Source organism: Sebastes umbrosus, chromosome 24 (assembly GCF_015220745.1).
Source record: "Sebastes umbrosus isolate fSebUmb1 chromosome 24, fSebUmb1.pri, whole genome shotgun sequence".
Taxonomy (NCBI): domain Eukaryota; kingdom Metazoa; phylum Chordata; class Actinopteri; order Perciformes; family Sebastidae; genus Sebastes; species Sebastes umbrosus.
The window spans coordinates 15,870,669-15,885,869 of record NC_051292.1 but is presented as its reverse complement, the minus strand read 5'-3'; the positions used below and the strand labels follow the sequence as shown (position 1 = coordinate 15,885,869).

Sequence of the window (15,201 nt, the reverse complement as noted above, 5' to 3'; positions counted from 1 at the left end):
AATCAATTAGTTGTTTGGTCTGTAAAATGTCAGAAAATGTTGAAAAATGTTGACCAGTGTTTCCCAGAGCCCAAGATGACGTCCTCAAATGTCTTGTTTTTGTCTAAAGATATTCAGTTTGCTGTCATAGAGGAGTAAAGAAACCAGAAAATATTTACATTTAAGAAGCTGGAATCAGAGATTTAAAAAAAAAAATGACTCAAACCGATTAATCAATTATCAATATAGTTGGCGATTCATTTAATAGTTGACAACCGATCGATTAATCGTTGCAACAAATACATTAAAAAGGGCTGATCCATGATTCTTCTTTAGATTTCCTACCTGGGAACAAAATACAAAAGAGAGGAACACAAAAAAACAAAAAAGATGAGAGACAAAGAGAGGAAGAAACATAAAAAATCGTGTCAGGAGGGGAGGGTGATGTGGATTAAAATGGAACGGCCGCGGGCTCCACTCCATTTTTATCTGGTTAAAGGACAAAGTGAGAGAGGGAAGTTAGTCCTTGTGTGTGTGTGTGTGTGTTCACAGATGAGTGTATTATCTGTGTGTCAGTTGATAGAACCCCTGTTATTCTTGAAAGGCTCTTATTGACAGACTTAATGCCCTTATTGGACATGAGACACGTGGCTGACACACTCCCTCAAGTGTATGCGTGTCCAAGCGAATGCTGAAAGTGTGTCTATCTATAAGCATGTATGATTGTGTGTGTGTGAGCCCCCTGTATCTGCCCTGTGTGAGCCTGTATTGATTTCCACACCAGACGTCTCCTCTCTCTGCTGGTTGAATTATACCATCACAGGGCGTCCAGTCGCTGCCCTCAGGATGTCTAACACGTTTTTTGACGAATAGAAGTTTGAAAGCTTTGATTTTAGTGGCTAATTCATGCGATACCAAACTTTTATAATGCCACATAATATCTAAATTCGACCTCATTGTAGCAGTCTCTCGACAAAGAATGTAGTCATTTTCCAGCTATTTTCACAGCTTTGGTGTTTGACAATATGACATTGTTTTAATGACATTCCACACCTATTGAGCAGAGCTTATCGGGTAGCATTAATTGAAAAGCACCGACTGCAACAAAAGATGCAGGTGTCCTCGAAAAAAATATAATTTTCAATGAATGAATTCTTTGAAGCAAAGAGAATTGGGAAGCTCTGAATAAATCCACTTCTCACCTTTTTTTTTTGTAGTTGGCAGCGGCTATTGTTCATTAAATAAAACCAGTGAGAGAAAAAATGAGGAAATGTTAATGTGTGGCCAATTTTCTTCAGCTAACATAAGCTAAATTTCTCTCGTAATTCAGTCAATATACTGTATATACAAAGCTGTGAGCATGGAGAATCATGGTGGATAACACTATGTATAAAAGGGCTGTCCAGAATACCATTTTTTGTGCTCCACGCTCAGTGTCTCCAGCGAGTGTAGACATATCTCAAAGTCACGTTGCGGGCCCTCACCCCCATAAACTGCGGCGTTTTTGAGGCGGCTGTCTCCGTGGCTTCCTTTCGGATTCATGGATTGCGCTCTGACATAAGCAACGGCGGCTCCGGCTCTGGCTTGTTTTGTCTCCGTGACAAGACTCGGGAAGGACTCAGTCAGACATTTCTGAGATGGACGGCATAGCGCTGCAACACGTGTCTATATGTTTAATTAATGGTATTCATTTTGAAGGATTCTGTTATTCTACAGTATTGTCGTTTGTATTTGTTTTTGAATAAGAAGCATTTTCCAAAAGGTCTGGTGTATTTTAAGGCCAAGACACACCAAGCTGACATCAAAGAACTAGCGGAGATGAAGGCCGACAAGTTGCATTCGAACACACCGCAAAGACTACAGCCGAGCCAGTTAGCACGGACGTTCTGCGCCTGCATGAGATGTAATAACTCTCGACACCAGCAGACGGCGGTAGTCTGTATTCATCATTCAAAAAGTTAAACCGGAAGACTGAGGACGGCGGATATACAAGCCGTTGTTATGACACGTACATGAAACAAAGCGGCCATTTTCACGCCACTCTCACTCACCGCTTAGCTTCACTCCAGGCGGCCAGGTCGTTGTGAACATATCCGTGTGTTGGAACGATCAGATGAGATTAAGATGAAAAATGAGAAGAGCCTTCTGTGTTTGTCCTCTTGACTTTACTTGTTGCTTTCCTCACGTCCGTTTCTCTTCTCGTGCACTGATACGTTTAGGCGGAAAAGCTAATCAGAGTGGTTTCTCTCATCCGCCGATTCAACATGCTGAACTGGCCGAAAAATCTCCAACACGGGCAGACTAGAGCCGACGGGGCGGGACACAACGCAAAGAAATAGGCCGTCAGACGCTCACAGACGGCCCCAAACTGTCCGACTGTCGGCTTGGTGTGTCCGGGCCTTTATGCATGTTAGTAAACCAGAGGGGATATCGCCGAATCCAAAAAAAAACAAATAACCAAACACTCAAATAATCAGTTACAATCCCTAATGCAGGGGTCAGCAACCTTTACTATCAAAAGAGCCATTTAAAAAAAAAAAAATAATCCGTCTGGAGCCGCAAAACATTTGATCATTGTGATGAAGGTAACACAGTTTATAGTCTAAGTATATAGTATATAAGTCTAATGCAGTGAGGGCCAAAGAGACAATGTACTACAACATTTGAGATTTACAGTATAAAGTCATAATATTACGAGAATAAAGTCATAACTTTACGAGAAAAAAAGTTGTTATATTACAAGAATAAAGTCATAACTTTACGAGAAAAAAAGGAAATAACACGTAAAATTACTAGTTTATAATATTATGACTTTATTCTCATAATATTACGATTTTGTTTCTCATTATACAATGACTTTATTCTCGTAATATTATGACTTTATTCTCGTAATATTATGACTTTATCCTCGTAATCTCAGATTTATTTTTTTTCCTCAATGTGGCCCTAATACTCTGTCATACCATCGTACCATAGACCTACAACAATGATAAATACAAATTAAAATGTAAACCAAAAAACAGTTATTAATTTCCTCTAATTTTTTAAAAAATCCAAAGGGAGCAACTGGAGAGGAGCTGGAGAGCCACATTTGGCTCCGGAGCTGCAGGTTGCTGACCCCTGCCCTAATGGATAACCACCACCACCTTCCCTATGTCACTGATTCTGCAAGCCTCAGATTCTCATGTGACAAACATGTCAGGGAAATCTTATTTTCTGCTGCCCCATAAAGCAGACGCATTAAAACCATCAACACACTTCAAGCTGTATGTAAACTTCCCCACTAGGTCGCATGGCGAGGCGTTATCACTCACCTGAAGCACTCGGATGCTCCACCGCTGCTGCATTTACTAATTGTGATGTCGAGCCATTTGTCTCTATCGCATGCAGCGTCTTCTCTACTCCCTTTGCCCTCTTGACTCCCGCGTCGCAGCCTTTTATTCTTTCATTGCCTCCTTTATTCCTTCCTCCCCCTTCCCCACCCCGCGTCCTTCCCCTCTGTGCGATGAAAAAGTGCAGTCTTGGCGTTTCGGTCTCATATCAAACGCTCATACGCGTAAAGGGAGAGCGAGACAAAGATGCCAGCCAGTGTTGCGCCGTGCGTGTTTGCCAGGAGAACATTGCATTGAAGCACCAGTGAACATCTGGCCCATGTGCCAATGATCGGTTGGGGAAGTTCCTCAGGATATAACACTTGAAAATGTCTTGGCATGTTCGCGACAACAGCAGTGCGGTGTGTGTGTGTGTGTGTGTGTGTGTGTGTGTGTGACTGTATTTTGTGCGCTGGTAAGTGATTATATTTGCGTGTCTGTGAGGGATGATTGTATTGAATGTGTGAGAAAACTATTATGTGTGAGTGAGTTTAAGATGATTGTATTCTTGTGCGGTGATTGTACAGTACTTGTGTGTGTGTGTGTTGGGAGCTTTTACTTCCCACCATTAGCTCCAAACCCTTTTTTTGAGCAGGCGGCTGATTCTTCCCTTGATTACTATTTAGACTTCTACTCGTTTACCGAGCGCCATCTCTCCTTTGTTTTATCTCTCCGTTTATACCTTCTGCTAGCTCGTTATTCCTCTTTCTCTGGAATAATTTAATTGTCTTTGCTGGTTCCTAATGGTGCTACTGAAGTTCAACCAGAGGCCAGTACACGTTTTTTTTTACCTTTTCTTTTTGTTCCCCTCTACATTTTCTTTACAGTTTCTTCTCTCCTTTGTGGCCCTGATCATACTCTAATAGGCACGGCTTTGTACGCCGCTGATAACACATGTGCCCGTAAAGGAGGCGGTGGCCCTCATCGGCGACGTCCGCCCCGGTGGTGGCGGCGGCGGGCGGCGGGCCGTGGAAGATGCGGTAGGGTTGTTAAAAGTGTTGTTAAGAGAGCGGCTGGCAGCTGTTCCTGACAGGTTGGGGATGGAAGGACAGATGGTGTTTGATTAGCGAACAGACCGCTGATGGAAGGAGGGATGGAGGGAGGAGGAAATTGATATCGGTTAGGAGGGAGAAGATGGGAGGATGGATTCTTTGACTTAAGGATAGATAGATGGATGATAAATGTATAATAAAGAGGAAAAAGAAGAGTGCGTGAATTGACAAATACAGTAGATGCATAACTTTTAGGTGTTTTTTAATAAAGCAGGGATTGATATGACATAACAGAGAGATTTCTAAGAGAATGAATTAGGTGTAATAGGAGCATGACCTGATGGAGAAACGAAGGAAAGCAGAGCGCGCTGGGAGGAGGAAGTGAAAACGCTGTGGGGGGGCTTCTGCTCCAAACAACAATTAGCTTCATCCACCTGGGTGCCATCTTAAAGAACTGATGCAAATAAACCTGCAGCGCTGGCTGATTAAAGTCTGTTCAACAAGCTAACAGTGATCATTGCAGCCGGCGATGGTCCGATTCAATCAGTCGTTTATTTGAAGGATGTTTTAAAGTTGATGTGTTAGATTGAGTCATAATTAGACCTTAGATTAGAGTTGAGCTTTCTAACAGGTCAGTCTGAGGTCAGACGGCGCACTGAGGATCCACTTACGCAGCTGGAAAACACAATGGAAATGATATCAAAGAGTGATGACAGAACTATGAATTCAGCCTGTGTAGCAGAAAGAAGTTTAGTCAAAGAAAGACACTCGTCTCCTGGATGTTGCAGCGGCATTATCTTTATTTACAGCAATGTTAAAGCTCAAAAGAGGCAATGATTGCATGGTGAACATCCTAGAGCTGAATGTCATTCTTCATGCTTACGATTCATTTTAAAGTTCACCAGACTGAATACCATTTTTTGGGCTTCAAAGCTTGGAAGAGAAATATTCGAAGTTTCTCGAAGCTTTGCAGGCTGACGTGTTCTTCTGTCCGTCGGTCTCCATCTCCCTCATTCCGGTGCCCGGGACAGCGCCACTATACGCACCTCTATACAACAGCGATATCCGTCTGAGAATAACTAATAGTGAATGTTGAATATGAATAATGAATAATGTTGTGGGATTATTCCTTATTTCATGGGCTATTTTTGATTTATACTTTAATATTACATACATAAAAAACAAACAAAAATACTGACTACGAATACTGATTTAGAGGTCAATTACCATGGTAACAGTCAGCGCCACTAGGGTCAGCCCTACTAGACAGCAAGACTGCAACTAACAATTAGCTTCATTATCAATTAATCTGCCGAATATTTTCTCAAATAAAGTTACTGTGAGGAACTCACTGGTTATGAAACAGTCTCAGTTTAATACTGATGCCTCTAGATCAGGGGTCAGCAACCTGCGGCTCCGGAGCCACATGCGTCTCTTTAGCTCCTAAAAAAAAATTAGTGGAGATTAATTTTTTTGTTTACATTTTCATTTTTATTTGTCATTGTTGTAGGTCTATGGTACGATGGTATGACAAAGTATTAGGGCCACATTGAGGAAAAATAAATAAATCTGAGATTTAGAGAATAAAGTCATTATATTATAAAGGAGTAATTTTACGTGTTATTTTCTCATAAAGTTATGACTTTATTCTATTTATATTACAACTTTTTTCTTTTTGAGTTATGAATTTATTCTCATAATATTATGACTTCTTTTTCCCGTAAAGTTATGTTTTATTCTCGTAATATTGCAACTTTTTTCTCGTAAAGTTATGACTTTATTCTCGTAATATTACCACTTTTTTCTCGTAATATTCTGACTTTATTCTGTAAATCTCAGATGTTTTTTCCCTCATTGTGGCCCTAATACTCCGTAGTACATCTGCTCTTTGGCCCTCACTGCATTAGGCTTACAGTATATACTATATACTTAAACTATAAACTGTGTTACCTTCATCACAATGCTGAAATGTTTTGCGGCTCCAGACTTTTTTTTTTTTTATTTTCTTTTGCCTAAAATGGCTCTTTTGATAGTAAAGGTTGCTGACCCCTGCTCTAGATAGAAAATAGACGGCAGAAGAAGTCAAAGAAGCAGGTTTTTTCAGGTCATTTTACAACCATGATGATCAAACAGGATACTGGTAGTTGCTTTCCTGTCTCTGTCTTCTTTATGTATGCACATTCACACTTACACAATCATAATCTATTATATATGACATTCATTAGCTGAGAGTCATCCTTATCAACATACTTCTATTGCAACCTACACACTAAAATCAGAAAGAAATGCCAGTATAAGACATAAACAGCATGAAAACAAGTGGGTGGAAAAGAGTCGAATGCTTAATTTCTGCAAACCAACGAGCTGAACACTAAGTTATATCCTCAAAATGTAGTCTTTGGTTATGAGATGGCAGTAACGACAGTGAAGTTGGGCTGTTTTTGTGATTATTCTCATTGTTGTAGCTACAGACATAAACTTGTGCTACTGCCTCACCCCGGGCCATTGCATCTATCCACCAGCATGGCAGAGGATGTGAATAAATCCACACATACACACACACACCACAGTCCACTTTAGCAGCAGTTAACACGGAGGAGACGGTTACAGCTATTAGGATTATGTTGAGCAGAGATTTTCGTCTATAATAAACTCTCTCCCTACTCCATAATAATAGCAGCCATTACCTAAGATGTATCACTGTCATGCCATCTCGGCGGACAATAAGTGTGTTGGTGTCTGCGTAAGTGTGTTTGTGCATATGACGGGGTGATTGAGAATGAAACAATCAGCAGGCCAACACAAACACAGCTGTTTTATTGTTGCGCTGCTCAGATGTGCTTTCGCAGGCAGACGGTGTGTATGTGTGTGTGTGTGTGTGTGTGTGTGCGTGTGTGTGTGTGTGTGTGTGTGTGTGTGTGTGTGTGTGAGAGATCATATAGAGCAAAGAGTGACCCCACCTCCTGTTCAGCCCCTCCTCTTCTAATGAAAAGCTTTGGCAGAACAAGCTAGTCGCACTACATGATCATTTCAGCCTTTTGTTTTCTTCAAAGCACTCAGTGACAAACTTTGATGAAAATCTTTTAAAGACTAACTTTTGTTTGTTGTTCTCTACCTGCATCTTACTTTTACTGCCTCTGGTGTCTAAAAGACTTCCTAATTTACTTAAAGTGGCACCAGATATCTTTTAAACTTGTCCCCCCCCTAGCGTTTCCAAGTGGTATTATTGTTGGTGCTGCTGGCGCAAAGACATCCGGATGGCTTTGGTTTTCTTCAGAGCCTAGCCTTTGTTACTTACTGATCTAGGTTAGTAGAAAGAACAGTTTTATCATCCTCCCTTTTCAACTGCTTTGCCTCCTCTATTAACAGGGCTCTTCTGTTGGGTAGAGTTTCCATAGTTAACATTATTCTGGTTGTTCCACCGTCCGCCATTTCAGCTACCAGGGGATAGCTGCTATCAGCTTTTTTGTTGAGCCGTAAGTTACTTTGTTGAATTGCCTCTTAGCGAAATGCTCTTTAGGGCTTTTATTGTGAAAGGTAAGAACTTTGTAGCTGTGATGCGCTGCCGTTGACAATGTGGGAGGCAATAAAGAGTTTGCCGTCTTGGTTCAGACTATGGAGCCTCTGTGTTATTATTTTATGCCCTTCATAATTATGGACGCAAGCGGAGAGAATTGAATATTGAAAGCAAGGCTTATAGGGAACCAGACTAAACCCTGATGGTGTCATCATTTTATTACGACGGAGTATTAGAGTAAAAAATCTGAGAATTCCAAATAAAGTCATAATATTACGAGAATAAAGTCATAACTTTACGAGAAAAAAAGTCATAAAATTACGAGAATAAAGTCATAAATTTATGAGAAAAAAAGTCATAATATTACGAGAATAAAGTCATAATATTACGAGAATAAAGTCGTAATATTAGGAGAATAAAGTCATACGTTTTACGTGTTATTTCAGAGGGGAAATAGAGCAGCGTGCCGCCTGTGTGAAAATGAGGAACGTGGAGCATCTTGTGAAGTTCTACTTTTGTAAAGGTTTCACAAATAAGGAAATACTTCATCTTTTGGTACATCAGCAGCACATTATCATCAGTATCAGGACCTGGAAAAGATTGTGCAAGAAACTGTATTTATTCCGAAGAAATAAAGCGAGACAAACAGCTGCTACCCGTCCAGAAGCAGGCTCAGGCTGCTATGTCCTCTCGCCCGTTTTGTTGGTCGCTGGTAATATGTTTTCCTAATGTTACGACTTTTTTTCTCGTAAAGTTATGACTTTATTCTCGTAATATTACGACTTTTTTTTCTCCTAAATTCATGACTTTATTCTCGTAATATTATGACTTCATTCTCGTAATATTACGACTTTTTTTCACGTAAAGTTATGTCTTTATTCTCGTAATAAAATCTCCGTCGTATTTTATAGCCATTACATTGTGTAATCAACATTTACTTAAATAAGTTAAAGCAAAAGAAACGTGTCTATTGCCACTTTATAGGGGCACTCCAGAGATTTAGCATCTCACTTGCAAGAGACAGATTACAAAACCAAACATCAAAATCGGTGTAATAGGGATGTGCTGATCCAACTTTCCTGATACCTCATCTCAGAGTACTGATACTGATACTAGTGCTCTCTTTTTTTTCCAAATTTAAAGTCGGTGTACCTCACAACATGGAACTAGGGGAGTTGCAATATACTGGTCTTATTATATTTAAAACAGGAAATACTTTTGACTGATATTACAGTTGCGATATGATTTGAGATATCAGAGGGAATGATCATTTTTACATCATCATTCTCATTTTCATTAAAAAAACATATTAAGATGATTACAGATTCTGTACAGTTTACAGACTCTCTCCACCTCTCTTGTATTTTCAGTGTATTGAGTAAATTTTTATATTTTTTATGCAAGGTAACGTGAGGCCAGAGATTGGACATTTCAGTTTGTCCAATACGTTGGTTTACGACCACAAATACCTGCAAAAGTAATGACATTCCCTTCAGCCTCAGCTATACTTTGTGTTTCGTGTGTGAAGTGCAGCCTAGCAGAGGCGTTAGTATAGCTGTGGACTTTCATACTTTTGTTTTGTGAGTTTTCAGAAGCCTATAAACAGTTTATTGTGCAATTATCTTCATTGTGGCTATCTAGAATTATTACATAGAAATGCTGCTGTATCATTGTTGGGATTGTATTTAAACTTGAGCACAGAAGTGTGTGTGTAGGGATGTTTTATACACCTAGAGAGAGGAGGAAAAAAGAGACACATTGAGTGCTGGCACTTTATCCCATGCTGGTGATGCTGGTTGGCATTGTGTGATGCCAGTTGGCGTTTTGGCGCCAACACACAGAGGGCACGGTGTGTGTTAGGGAGGTATAAGTGGTGCGAGAGGAGGACAGGGATGAAACCTACGAGAAGAGGAGGCAAGGAGAGGAGACAGGAGAGGTGATGTCAGTGATGAGAGAGGATGAACAGAGGACGGATAGAGGAGCGAGAAGGATGGTAGGGCAACGAGGGCAGACGGGCCTTGTCCCTGTGCCTTTGTGTGTATACGAGCGTGAGTCTGCACCTATGTCTTTTTGTGTGTGTGTCCCTGCGTCTTTGTACTGGCTAATCTAGGCGTCAGCAGCTTTTTGAGGCTTTTGTGCTGACAATAATCACACAGCGCTCCTCTTTTCAATTCATCAGCAACAACAACAAGGGATCACATGTCCCCTATACAGAATCCAGAGAGAGGGAGACCGGGAGAGGGAGGACGGGAGGGCATGGACAGAGTTAAAGTGGCCATCATGTTGCCTAGCTACTGCTTGGCTTGATGGCGATTTGGTGCGTGTGGGCAGGCACATGGTCAACGCCCTCTACACCTCTGCTCACTGCAAATACGACACCATTTTTTTTTTTTTTTTCAAAGAATAATTTATTTCATGTTGCAGTGTGATGGATAAACAATGAGTAAACCACTGGTCAAATCTGTAGCAAGCATTAATAATAATAATCATCAGAATAACATTAATAGGAATAATTATTTCAATTATAAATAATAACAATATCAGAGTGATCAGAGTAATTATTACATCTATACAAGCTACAAATATCAGCATTTTTGTCCTATGTCTTTTTTTTTCTGCTGTTAAAACACTTCACACATGACCCGGCCGGTGCAGCTGCCCCTCTTGGCCACCCAGAGCAAAGAGAAATATCTGTTTCTCCAATGGTTCGGTTACTTGCGGTGCACGAAGGGGGGGATAAAATTGGATATTTTGACATCTCTGAATGCATGAGCTCAATTTTAAGTACGGCTGATTGTACCACAGTTGGTCTCTAGTGGTTTTAAAAGTGTTAAAATCCTCTGTGCAAGTGTTCGAATCCAGTCAATGCGTAAAAAAAAGAATGCACTGTGAAGTGCCAAAGAGCACCATGAAGAATGATTCTTGTGTTTGCAATCATGTGGGAATGACGCGCCGCTTAGAGAGTGATCTACGGAGCACATGAAACTGGAATGAATGGTTCGGTTCCTGTTAATCATTACAGCAATGATTCATTACAGTAAATCCACTTTGCATTAAAACTGAAATCACAAATTGATGTAAATATGATTTTCAGATTGGACATTCTGAGAAATTTAACGGACAAATTATAAAAAAAATGAACAAAAAGATACTAGGGCTGCCCCCTCTTTGACAATTAGTTGACTGATCGGTTGATTTGGTCTTAGCCGACTAAGATGTTTTTAGTCGATTTGTCGTTTTTTACGCTTTCAGTGAGTTATTTCTAAGAAACTTCTGAGCACATCTCTGGTAAACACAAGATTTAAAGTGATGCTTTTGTGTGATTCTTTGTGGAGAAACTCAGTTTTACAGATCTGTCGATTAAATTAACTAATCGATTAAATCGTATGAGTGTTAGTTGACTTAGAGTTTCTTTGGTCAAGGACAGCCCTAGCAGATACTGGTGTATTTCTCTGTCAGATATTGCAGTACAGAAATACCAAAAAGATGTTAATTAAGTGTCACTGTTACATAGTTTGACACTAAGGTGTATTTTTAACTGTAAAATGTCCCGCTCAGTACATAACTTTGAATCATACATCACAAAATAAAAATTTCAAAAGTGTCTGTTATGTAAAGACAAATCATTATCAATTTGAGCATTTTCCATGTTTGTCAGGCTGTAGTAATTTAGTAAAATAAGCAGGGCTGCAACTGACCATTCTGTTGAGTGTTTTCTCAAAAAATCTATTCGTTGTTTGGTCTATAAAATGTCAGAAAATGGTGAAAAATGTAATTCGGTGTTTTCTAAAGGCCGAGATGATGTCCTCAAATGTCTTGTTTTGTCTACAACTCAAAGATATTCAGTTTACTGTCATAGAGGAGTAAAGAAACCAGAAAATATTCACATTTAAGAAGCTGGAATCAGAGAATTTAGAATTTTTCTTCTTAAAAAAACAACAACTAATCAATTAATTGATTAATTGTATTTTTTAAATGTAAAATATCCTGCTTTGTACATAATTTTGTCACAATTCATTAGGGACGCAGCGATTTATAGGCCGAACATCGGTATCAGCTGATGTTTGCCTTGTTAACTGCCATTGGCCTATTGGCAAATAAGTTTGTGTCGCATCAATTTTATGCCGGCTACATGTTGTGTTAGTTATTAAAAAATTACAAAATAATCTTTCCCATCAATTCAATGACTTTAAAACAGCTCAGTTATTTCTTTGTTTCCCCGGCACAAAAAAGGAATAAATAACAACAACAACATCGGTATCAGCTATTGGCCAAATTGTTATTTTAAACATCGGTATTGGCCCAGAATTTCACAATTGGTGCATCCCTAAAATCATACATAACAACTTTTAAACTTAAAAAATATCTGTTTTATGAAAACAAAGAATAAAGGGGCCATTCTCAATTATTAATATTAGCATTTCCATGTTTGTCTGTAGTAATTTAGTAAAATAAGCGCTGTAATTGAGGTTAACGGATCAATCTGATTCATGACGGCTTAAAAGTATTCCATCTTTTATCCTGATGTAGGTCATTTCATATCTCGTTAACGATATATAGCAGGTTTTCTGGTAATTCGATACAGTTTATATGAAATAACCACATGGTGAAGCCATTTCTGTATACTCCTGTTTTCTCATCTAATTAAGAACTTCAGTGCAAAATGATCCAATTTTCTGAGAAATTGGAGTAAGTATGCGCTCGTTATTATCAATTTAGACGACGTAATCGTGTCTATCTTGATATACGATTTCAACACAATACGATTCTATTGAAAGAAGATAAATCATCGTATTGAATTATTGCCCAGCCCTATTTGTTTCAACTCTTAAATGTAGAAATTGGACTATCTAGATGTGACAGATTTAATAATAATAAAAAAAAAGAAAATAAATAAATGATTGAATGAATAAATGATGCTCTGGGTGCCTGAATGCAACATGAGCCAAGAGGGGCGGCCATGGGAGGGTGGGGGAGGGTGGGGCAAGGAGAGCCACACAGTCAAAACAAACAGCCAGTAAGTCTCAGTACAGTAAAAAGAGGAGGGGAAAAAGAAACAACAACTCATTATTCATGTCCAGTTTGTCTGGGTTCAGGTGAGGATTTGGGAATGCTACTGTGCTTTCCTATTCAAGAGTAAGTGTGTGTTTGTGTATCTATGCGAGTGACTGAGGGTCCATAGAAGAGAACGCTTATACAAAGGAGAAAAAATACAGAAACATCACCTTTTTTTTTCAAAAATGTCCATGTAACTTAAAAACATCCACAATAAAAAGATTTTTTTTATATATTATCATCTTTATTTTTAGATCTCTCCCAACCCCAAGTTGAAGATCCGTCATCTTCCTCATCCTTTTGTTCCTCCGGAGGAGGATGAAGAGCGAGCTTGGACGAGGTGGAGAAAGAGAAGCGTTTCTGTAAGTGCAACGAGGTTCAATTCTTACCGTTTTGCTTCTAATTTATAAAAGTCTTTGTTAATTTGAGTATTGTCTGACTCTGAGTTCGAGCCCTCGACCTCATACAAGAGGAATATTTTTTTTCTTTATAAAACATTTTGAGGGCGGGATCGTCTTTAAAAACAACCATCAACAAACCTCTCCAGAAGCCTCCAAGTAGAACCACTTCAAGTCTCTGCGTCGCGTCATGAACGTCCTTTTACTGAAGACTAGTCTGACTTCTCTTGGTCCGTGGAGGTTTGTCCTGCTCGTGTTTCCCTTCCTCGCCCCGGTCAGTCGTGGAGGAGTTCTTGTAGACAGTTGGGGGATTTGAACACATCAGGAACCTCGCTGTCCAGTTTGCAGATCACCTTGTAGATGGCCTTCTTCCAGGACGGGTCTGCGTCCTTTCCAGCCACGATGGCGTTGAAGAACTCGCGAAGAGTCACCTGGGACACCTCGATAAACCGTTCAGGAACCTGAGGGAGGAAAAGGGAAAGGAGGAAGTAGAAAGAAAAAGGAAATCATGAGTGACGTGTCCGCTTTGATTGTTTGAACTGAAGAGGAACTTCCCTTCAATCACCTTCCCCTTTCTTGTCCTAAATTTAAAGCAACAATACAGTATTCATACTATAAATACAGAACTGTGTTACTTCTGCATGAACATGTGTATGTTTGTTAATTTTTGTGCATCTTATTCCAAAACCTTGCACATTAATCTGCTGCTCTAAGCCTCTACTCTTCTGGTAAGGCAAGATAACACCATAGAGCTCGACAGTAAAAGGACACAAACTTTTGTCGACAGGAGTGTCCACATATTATTGACCATAAAGTATGTTTTAGAATTTTTAATAGTTTTAGTTTTCAGAGCTTGTTGTTAAAAAAAAATATGATAAAGCGATAGTTTGGGCAGCAAAATGTATTTTAGACACCTAAAAGAATCAATATCCGTTTAAGTGTACGCTATATTGAGAAATATTTTCTCTGGTTTACCTTGCCGTCAGACTGCTATACAGTCTGTTTCGGACAGGGATCTGAAACCTTTATCTATGCTCTCGCCAACCAGACTCCTTTGAAAAAACCTGTAATTTCGCCTCTCAGAACACAGGGGTTGCTGGTCTACCGCTGCCTCGATCGGTTAGTTTGTTTGTGTTATTGTGTGACTTTGGTGTTTTAAAGGGTTAGTTCGGATTCACCAAAGTCTCACAATAACACAAACAAACTAACCGATCGAGGCAGCGGGAGACCAGCAACCCCTGTGTTCTGCGACGTAAAATTACTGTTTTTTTCAATGGAGTCTGGTGGCTTTGGTGAGAGTATAGATGGATACAACAGCTTCAGTTCCCCGTTGGAATCTGTCTGACGGCAAGGTGAAGTGGTGAAAATATTTAAATATAGCGTACACTCGATTTTTTTATCTAAAATATGTTTTTCTGCTACCCCCATCCACAGCAGTACATCGCTTTGCTCCCGTATTGGTACTCCTGTCTGTTTTTCCAAAACTGGAGGCGTGCCGACCGTCATCTATTGTAGCTAATACACTGACTATGGAGAAGTAGCTCATACAACCCCACTGAGAAACACCTGAACTCTCCCTTTAAACCTTGAATACCCTAAGCAGCTGGGGACTTCTAAACTATTTACTCCAAACTGAAATCCATTTAAATTGTGCTCTTATTTCCACTTGCCACATGTCTCTATTTATTGATTCTTACCTATTCAATCATTGTTTAGACTGATGGAATACATGTTTTGGGACCATTTAGTAGTTAGTTGGTTAGTCTTGGGTGTTTTGTAGCTTGTAAATGTTACTGTACATTACATGCACTTTTTAGTTAGTTAGTATTAGTTAGTATTTCAAATATATGTTAACTATCTGCGTCGTGTCTGGGCCCCTATTCTCAAGC

At 39.6% G+C, this 15,201-nt stretch overlaps 1 protein-coding gene across 2 annotated transcripts in view; it reads right to left on the bottom strand.

Annotated features, from left to right (window-relative positions):
- Nucleotides 1-13,038: 13,038 nt before the first annotated feature.
- prox1a (prospero homeobox 1a) overlaps nt 13,039-15,201 on the bottom strand; it is a 43,413-nt gene continuing 41,250 nt past the window's right edge. The window contains exons 7-8 of one of the 2 annotated variants that reach the window (XR_005205882.1): nt 13,454-13,773; nt 13,039-13,274 (exon numbers count right to left, since the gene is read on the bottom strand). Coding sequence is in view for 1 of the 2 variants with exons in the window: in XM_037762507.1 (XP_037618435.1) it covers nt 13,588-13,773 (186 nt within the window). In the remaining variant the exon portion in view is untranslated. Of the gene's footprint in view, nt 13,774-15,201 lie in introns of both variants that reach the window. The other variant, XM_037762507.1, reaches the window with a different exon arrangement.